At 31.3% G+C, this 9,598-nt stretch overlaps 1 protein-coding gene across 10 annotated transcripts in view; it reads right to left on the reverse strand.

Moving 5' to 3' along the window:
- Positions 1 to 8,635, reverse strand: part of LOC107271082 (probable ubiquitin carboxyl-terminal hydrolase FAF-X) — a 28,663-nt gene extending 20,028 nt beyond the window's left edge. For 2 of the 10 annotated variants that reach the window (XM_015746679.2, XM_025088330.1), the window contains exons 1-7: positions 8,087 to 8,602; positions 6,399 to 6,610; positions 5,004 to 5,304; positions 4,222 to 4,447; positions 3,608 to 3,742; positions 2,651 to 2,807; positions 375 to 698 (exon numbers count right to left, since the gene is read on the reverse strand). In XM_015746679.2, coding sequence (XP_015602165.1) covers positions 375 to 698; positions 2,651 to 2,807; positions 3,608 to 3,742; positions 4,222 to 4,447; positions 5,004 to 5,304; positions 6,399 to 6,464 — 1,209 coding nt within the window. In that variant the 5' untranslated portion in view covers positions 6,465 to 6,610; positions 8,087 to 8,602. Of the gene's footprint in view, positions 1 to 374; positions 699 to 2,650; positions 2,808 to 3,607; positions 3,743 to 4,221; positions 4,448 to 5,003; positions 5,305 to 6,398; positions 6,611 to 8,086 lie in introns of all 10 variants that reach the window. The other 8 variants (XM_025088329.1, XM_025088324.1, XM_025088332.1 and 5 more) reach the window with 6 other exon arrangements.
- Between the last annotated feature and the right edge of the window lie 963 nt (positions 8,636 to 9,598).

Below are 9,598 nucleotides of genomic sequence, written 5' to 3' on the forward strand. Positions count from 1 at the left end.
AAAAAAAAAAAAAAAAAAAAAAAAGAGATGGAGCTCGTAAACCGACGATACATTCTATTTGTATTATAACAAAGCAACTGAATGAACTTGATACAGATTTCACGTTTTCTTCACTTTGACGATAATATCTGATAACAATTTGTTAATTTTTGACGAACGTAATTATCATGAGGGTTGCCAACATGTTTCTTTTATTTTCTTATCTTACTCTTCAAATTACAACTTTCGATGGATTTATATGAGGAACATGCTTCCTCATCATATATAAAAAGTTGATAGTATGCAAATATTTTGACAAAATAGAAAATAAAGAAGTGCATTTCGTTTGCATTGGACAAACAAACTAATCAGTATTTTCAAAGGAAAGTACTTACAGCCATACGTTCCGCAGTGAGCCATTCCTCTTCTTCTAAGCTCGGATTTCTATGTGGATAGTAGCTAACGCTGGCGATGACTTTGTTCACTTCATTAAGAGCGTTCATTTTGCCATTGAATGACGATATTTGTAAAAGTTTAAGTATCATCTTTAACCTTAAAATTTCGAGGTTCTTTATTGTTTCTTCTTGATGTGGCACTGGTGAAACCAAACACTTCGTAGCTTTGATTATCGCTGAAATTGCATCATTTTTCGATTCGTTTTTTGCTTCCTTCTTCAGTTCTTCATCCGTTAAGTTGTCTAGGATCACTGGTACCATTTCCTACAAAGAAAACATCCTCTTCATTAAAATTTGAATTCATGTTATAATTATAATAATATTTCTATGTTCCTTCATTAAATAAAGATATATTCATTGAAACTGTATATCATAGTGCATCATTTCTATGCGACTCATTCTCAAAAATATGAAGCTTAACCCTTATCTAGTTGCGCATAGACAAAAGGACTGCGCGCTTAATATTTTTACATATAAAACTAATAATAATTGAATTTATAATTTATGTTCACAGGTAGCCCGAGGTAAGTATTGAAGCAATTAATATTATTTTTGTGTGACATACCAAATGCGCGGTTCTTTCGACTGCATGCGACTAGGTAAAAGTTAAAAGAAATTTAGCTTCAATATGACGTGTACATGAGAAATTCCACCTCTATTTTTGCGGTATCTTAATAATCTTCATAGATTCTAATCTTTATAGATCCTGAATTGTTAATCAATTTTATGTTGCACTGATATTAACTGTAATATATTTTTTTTAATATACTAATAGCTCAGGAAATATGAATTTTTTAAGTTATATCTCTGTATCTGGAATCATTTGTAATTCGAAAACTATAAGTGATCAAACAAGAGTTTCGTACCACATTTGCTCCTGTTTGGAACTTTTACAAGTCGTATAAAATGGTTTGGGCATCGTTAGCGTGGCAAAACCCGTTTTGGACGAGGAAACTCTATTGGTTCGGAGAAAAGCCGTTTCATTTTTCTTTTTCATATTTTTGCCAAAAGTTCTCTAAGGAATTTAACACATTAAACGCGAAGATGACTTTGTTTGACTTTCCGATTAGGCAGCGTGTAAATACAGAAAATGCGTTAAATTTGATACTGTTGGACTCTCGAGACCGACGCCGCTTAAACAGAAAGTTTAGTGTTGGTCCCCGGAGACTGACGTAGCATTTAACTAATTAGAAATTACGGTGAATTTAGTATTAAGAGATTGGACAAAAACCCACCACTGTAAAATAATAACGATGAAGTTTGAACATGCAACAAATATAAGTTTGATTGGTAGCACGATAGAAAGGCGAATAGTAAAACACGAAGGTGTGTAAAGTATACTTTACTATTTTTATATTTCACCGAACAACTTTCCGTACCAATTTGAAAAATTCGAGTGCCTCTCGACTTTTTTATCCTTGGCACTAAGCAGTTTGTAGCATTTACCTCATTTTATTTCAATGAAAATTATTCAATAGGTCAAAAATTTATAAAATATTCGCAATTCGACTTGTGTGTTTTTTATTCAACATGATTAAAATTCCTATATCTTAAAATATTCGTAAATAGTTGAAGAAGTATCAGGAAGTAGCACTTCAGCACAACCCATATCTTAATAACCTTTAAGTATACGACGCTAAATTATCCAATACCTTGAAGTCCTGTCTTCTGATACGACTGTTAGTATAATGTTTAGGACAATATTAAAATGAAAAAAAAAATATATCCTTGAAACGTCAAATCTTCAAATTACCAGTAAATGCAACCAAACAACATACTGATTACTATTTTGAATAGTAGTGCAGTATAAGAACAACAAAAAACTTAGGACAGATGAAAGTCAGACATTTTAAAATGGGGTTGGATAGATGGGACATCGGGAAATAGAATTTTTTTTTACATAGTAAATCAATAAAAATTCTAAGAGGTCATGGATTATTACATATATGTATTATAGTGTACGATTTGCAATGTTTTAGTCTGAAACATATGCTAAAAAAAGGAATGATTTTTTCTCTATCAAATAACTAGTTAATCTCTGTCAATCAATATATGTCCTAAGATGATTTTCGAGCAACGACTATTGCATTCATGTAACCACTCTATTCCGCTGACTCTGAATAAACTAAGTATGCACTTATTTTTATTATTAGAAAAGTAAATCACGCATACTCAAACAATACTAAGGCATGAATAATTAAATTTATGTTTCTTACCACTATCGACATAAGGTACTTGACTATCGTGTGAACGGTCAAGTACTCATAGCACAATCCAAAGGGTCTGAGCAACGCGTAAATAACTGGCACTGTTAGATTGCGTCCGCTCTGAAATCTCGAGAGTAAAATCTCGAAGCCGTTCAGACTCCCAAACCTGCAAAAAAAAACAAAATTTAAAGTAAATTTTTGTCATTTTCTGAGCAGACTGTGTTCAAATTTAATTATGAAAACTTTTTTATAATCTTATTTTGCTAAATTTTTAAATATAGTAAAATATTTGAAAAATTGTAAAAATCGATACAATTAGCCTATGAACGAAACAGCTGATAATAAAAAATGTCTGAAAGTCTATTTCTGAAGTATGGTATTTGTAGTATTGGGCTTAAATATTTATCAAAGGATAGCACTGCATTAAACTATATCATTTCTCTAATACGAATCAACGATAAGTTTTAGCTAATCTAGAGTACTAGGTATGATTTATCTGTTAAGAATGTATAAAAATATCTATCAGATACTGAAATGAATATGCGCATAAAGTATCTTAGTTCTAAATGAAATTAATTTTCGATTTATAGAACGAATATCGACAGCAATATCATAAATCTTGATACAAAACTGTAGTTGTTAATAATATATATATATATATATATATATATATATATATATATTAAATGCAGTCGTGTAATACCAGAAACGTTTTATGAACGTTTACAAATATTATTTTGTTATTTGGTTATATCCGAGACTTGATTCTTCCATATATTTCAATTCATAGCGATTTAATGATTTCTGTGGAATTTTGGTTGTAAATGTATATGTATGCGCGGATGCATATCCCTATTTCTTTTTTGCAATTGCAAATGCAAATGACAGTTTCATGCGCTTATACCGATTATAAATATGTGTATTAAAGACATCTAGTATATTAAAGAAATCAAGAAAAGGAATTACCTGTTAATAAGATCCACCAGCCATCCTCGAGGACTTCTGGAATCTGGTGGTGGTCTGGCATAAAGTTCTTCATCGGGAATATTACTACCTGGAGGCACCGTCTCAGATACCTTTGTCGCGTTAAATGTGTGAAATCTATAAGAACCGGGAAATTCACAGCTCTAATATCAGATATATAACTACGAAGTTACAATTATTTTTTATAGAAATTGTACACGTTCATATTCAAGGATTTAAAGCTGTAAGCTGTAGTAGAAAATTATGTTTCACTTGACGATTTCTTATACTGAAACATGTTCTGGCAAAAAAGCTTTATCAAGAAGAAGTTTCATAAAGGACCGCTGTAGAAATTTCCATAATTCATAATAGCTTTATTATAAGATACGACGTTATTCTCAAAAATGGATATTACGACATAATATGATTACAAAATTAATATATCAATTTAATTTTCACATAAATTGGAATAATTCATTGACATTAAAGTAATTATTTCTCAAACTTTACATTTCTCAATGAAAAAATTAGTCAGAATTCATTGTCAATAATAAGTATCGATACGCAGAGTGATAACGTAAAATATAATTTGCAGAATATTATCAATATAAACGTACTTGTTATTCGGATTGAAAACCATAGCAAGGAGATCAAGCAAAGGAAACCAGTCATCGTGCAGTTTGAGTACGCAGAGCTCAACGAGTCGTTCGCAATTGGCATTTATGCAATTGTGGATGTTGAACTTCCAACTGTTGACAGCATCATCCGTCAATATCTTCGTAAAGGATATTGTGAGGCCTTCCCGAAAAAACCGTTGACATGCTTCGCTCTGTACATCGAGTCCTGAAATATTAATATTTTTACTCAAAGAGGAACCACGTAAGTAATTGATGATTTTGTTTGTCGTAGGTTTTTCGTGTTTTTATGGAGGGCCTTGAAAACCCAGCAATTTATTCGTGTTTATAGATAACTCAACGTGTAACTTGGCTCCCTGCCTAACTTAAATTTCGCTCAATTTCAGAAATTTTACATATTGGTTAAATTATTCTTAACCACTTAGTTAACGAAGAAAATCGCATAATCAATTGGGAGTCCTAAAATTCTAGGTAAATAGTAAACTCTTGTCCCAAAAATGACTGGCAAAATAATGATAAATAATAAAAGTATTAATATTCTCATACTCTGTAACTCTCGAACAAGATTTATTTAACTTGTATTTAACTTCAATTGTAGTAACTGTATATACTCTCAACACTCATTTTTCTAATTTTTTAAATACATCGGCTCAAGGAAATGTTTCTCTCTGGTTGTTATCAACCGAAACTTGAATAAAATGCCTCTTTTCACCATCAATGTTTTCATAATTGTTTCCTTTTCAATATACTGATAGATAAACTACCTTTTCTACAGAGATCGATGCTAGCCTGTAGCAGACACTCAAGTTCCTGTTCAGGAAGGACGGGGACGATCCAGCGCGGGCTTGAAATCTTCTCGTCAAGCACAGCCAACTTTGCATGCGGAAAATCTGGTTCTCCGTGTTGTTGTTGTTGCTGCTGTGGCTGTTGCTGCTGATGGAGATGAATATGGTTACTCTCTTCCGAATTTGACCCCTCTGTGCACTCTGTTTGTACCACGTTTTCCGTCAATTGTAACCCCGACATCGTATCCGCTAACTGCTGTGGTCCTGCCGGACTATGTATCTATAAAAAAAAAATGATATGTACCAATTTATTACAGTGTATTAGAATTTTCGGCAGATCAACACTTAAAGTTTAAAGCATAGTTCAATTACGGAAGGTGTAGCAACAATATAAAGTCACAAACAAAATTAATGTATAGCAAATACACTATGACATATTTGTTACTATATTCTATGTATATGTCTAAAGCATATTATAAGAGTATTACAAGTTTTGCAAAATGGGCTATGTCAGTAGAATTTGTTTCTTATTTTATGAAACAATAGATAATAAATACTATCAAATGCAGTTTTACAAATGAGCTTTAATTAATCTTTTTAGAATATTTTAAAAAGTTTTTTACTATTTTTTTCTATTTTGCACATGTATTTACATGGTCACTTTTGCTCAAGATAAAATAGAGCTCACACAGAATAAAGAGCTTTGTACAAAATAAGTATCAGTGAGAAATAAAAAAACAAAAAAATAAATATATGGAAAAAAATTAATTATTTTATAATGAATGAACTTGTATCATAATATAGATCCAATATGTAGTTTGGTAATAAATTCAATATTTTTTTATGTAGGAACATTCTTGATTATACTTTTTACCAAATAATTTTAATTGTCCTTTAATACCAGAAACTGTTAACAAGTATATTTATTATAACTATACAGGGTTATTCTGGCCAAATGAATAACATGAAATTAGCCTATTTCATTTTTATGATAGAACCACCAATCGGTGCATTTGTTTTAAATAACCCTGTATATCATTCATGAACTAAATTATATCTACCTATATATCTCGTAATGAAAAGCAAAAGGGCATATGTTTGCTCAAAATACTATGTTTATCCGCTCTTTTGTTTTCACTTACGCAATATAAAAAAATAATGAAGTGAAGGGATAAAAAAAAAAGAGAAAACTCGTGACAAAGTATAAGGTGTAATGTAAATATTGAAAATAATATGCATGTGATATTTCTTGATATATGGACAAGTTGCCCAGAACATTATAATCATATTTTTGTAATTTCAATATTCTAATTGGACCAAGAAATATGCAGTTCCAATTAAAATTGTTGTTTGTGAACATTTTTTTTTAAATACCTGAGTATTTTGTTGGCTCTCGGGAGGATCTATGCCAACTCCCTGGCCCCTAGTAGCAATCGTCATTCTGGCGCACCTCTTCTATTCTCCAACTGTCTCAAAATCTCCTGTTCTAGTTTCAGTAGCGTTATGACAAGTATCCAGCACATTCACTGGCATTAAATACAATTATATCCTAAAGGCCTGGTTCCACTAACTTATATCTACATTATCTGCAACAAACAAAATATGCAAAAATTAAATATTATTCTTTGAAAATTAATGTATTATTCTTGCCTTTATGAATTACTAATATTATCAACTCAGAGCAAATTTAATACAAAATATAAAATTATACTTTGCATGCAATTTTTGTTACAAAGTACGTACATGCATGGCATTACACTGACATTTATTTTATTTTTACATTTTAGTATATATTCTATGGTTTTGTGAGAAGGCACAAGCTAAGCATTACATTTGCTAAGCATTACATTCTTTGCAAACTGTGAAAAAAAATACATTGAACTTCTAAAGTAATTATAAATTGACTGAAAATATATTGTAGAAATAGTATTTGTATGTTATTCCCTAAGATAAAATATAGTTGCTCAACATATATAAATAAAAGTGATTTATATTATCTAGATCTAAACGTTTTTTTAATAAAGCTTATTAATTTTTATATTTACGTCCAATATATAATATAGAAAGCATCACAGCATGAACTTATTATTTTCAAATCTAACATATATATATATACATGAATATTACATACAAATTTTTTTAATTCAAGATATTATTATTGAAACTATGTAGTATTACAGAAAAACAAGATATAACTATACCTGTGGATATATTTATTATTCTATTCCTCAAATAAATAAAAATATTCAAAACACTCAGTTTTGTACAACGATATTTCTTTGTAGAGAAAGAATCTAATAACAGTATAAATAGTTTTAAACAGTAAAATGATGCCATAACAGTATTATATAAATAACTAATATTGCCTTCTTAATAACATTAATTTCAATAAAAAAGCTAAAGTAAAAAATGTATAATAAAACAAAAATTTTCAGTATAGGCATTTCGTTACATGTTCTACTAATACCAAAACTCATAAAATTCCTTAAGACAAGACATGCCATAAAACAATCCTTCTTGGCTTTTTAATTGCATGATACATAAAAGATAATCATTGTACAATCGAGCTTTTAGTATAAATAACAAATATTTTAATGATTGTGATAGACTATATGAAATAAATACAACAAATATTTAAACACTATTATTAATAGAATTCACTATTATTATGCAAAAGAATGTAAATGCAATGCATTCCTAGGCAATATAAATCAGAAATCTCAATGAAGTACTGAAAATGATTTTGACATTCAAGCAGTGGGAATATATACATGGTAACTTTGACATTAGACTCCAAGGAAGATAATTCCATGAATACGACGAAATTAGGTGAACATTTCTCAACATCTTTGTTACACGCTGGAATTCATGAAGATTAATAAACAGTTTTGTAGAAAAATCGAGAATCAAAGTAATATCAAAGAATGAATAGACAAAGGTTCGAAAAGAGGAATTCGAACGATTATTATGGAGTAAAGCAGAAGAAAAGAAAAGACCGAAATATTAATAAAATTTGATGATATTGATAAATCCGTTATGGCTTTAGCTTAGAACAAAATAACCTTGGAAATCGAAGGAATCCTTAGTGGCAGAGCTTGAAAATTGGAACGTCCGCACCTGTCGATCGAATAGTCTGGGAATCCACGAACCACACACCCCGTCGCGATAACCGCTGCTCTTGTCATAGGAGGAATCCTTCGATAGTCACATCAACATATCCAGATAACCGTCGTAGAAAGGCAAAAGATTTTGGCGAGAGATTTGCTTAAATTCGGGCGATGTTTATGGAACTTGCGGCTATTTTTCGGTCGGTGCGCCAGACCGGGCCTGTTCCGGACAAAATGGCGACGATCCTAACGATTGGTACTGCCAAGCTAAGTAAAGACTGGAAAATCACGCTATCCCGCTCGAAATTCTTTCTAAATAGAACAAGGATTGATATGCAATGTTCCATAAATGCCGCGTTGCACCGGTCAACAAAAAACGCACCTTTGCATAGTAAATCGTAGTAGAAATTCGTGGTGCAGTTTTGACGTGACGTTACGAACTCACTGCAAATCTGTAAACACGACTAGGAGGGCGCTGCGTTCGGGAAATCCCCCACCAAGGGACACGCCGAAGGAAGATGCATAAGTTTCCTACTCAAGTAACACTAGCGCCATCAACTACTCGTTCGAGTATCGTCAGTTGATTTTAGCGCCACTTTCAGGCTTTGTTCGCAGTAAACTTCACTTACACATATTTTTAAACAATTCATTGTGATTCACTTATACTAGTAATTACTCCCTATGGAGATATAATTGGGCATCAGGAAAGAAGAAGAAGAAGAACAGTGATTCACTGTTTTTCTCATTTGTCCGGACTTCTTGACGTGATTTCCTTATGTGTTTTTTCCGCACATGACTGTTTTCTCATACACCTAACTGCATCATTTTTATTTTACTTTTGTCAAACAAATGATAATCATTCATATAAACTCACTCTTTCGATAAATCAGCATAAAATATAGAGACCGAGCATAAATTAGAGTTTTGAGCATTTTGAAAGAGGGGAGTAAAACCAAAATTAGGGGGGGGCGAGTCTGCCGCACATTAAATCAAATTCGAGTTGACTGCGCGTCAGTTTCAATGACTCTGCTTGTGCATATGCTAAGTACCGCCAATTATAAAAGAGATTGAACACTGTTATTTATAATTTTATCTATGCGTAAGAAACAATGTTACGATAGTAAAAGGCATTTAAAGTAGTTTATTAAAGCTTGTATCAAGATCCAAATTATTAGTTACAAGGTAGTAGCTGTATTTTAAATTGTATATTCAATATTGATGAATAATTACACGAAAATAGTTTTTTTTTCTTATGACTGTACATAGAACTGTAGCATGTTTCACTATTACAAAAAGTATTTGCATAATTCTCTGTGAAAAAGAGTTTCACTAATACGCATAAGGAAACAAATAGACCTAATATCACATAACACTTACATTACTGCGCTTGCTTCAAATAATAACCAATCGAAAAGTAAACATAGTTTACCTGAGCACCCCCCTCTAAACAGCTTTCAACCCATAATG

The sequence above is a fragment of the Cephus cinctus genome, unplaced genomic scaffold (genome assembly GCF_000341935.2).
Source record: "Cephus cinctus unplaced genomic scaffold, Ccin1 Ccin1_scaffold0885, whole genome shotgun sequence".
In the NCBI taxonomy this organism is placed as follows: Eukaryota; Metazoa; Arthropoda; class Insecta; order Hymenoptera; family Cephidae; genus Cephus; species Cephus cinctus.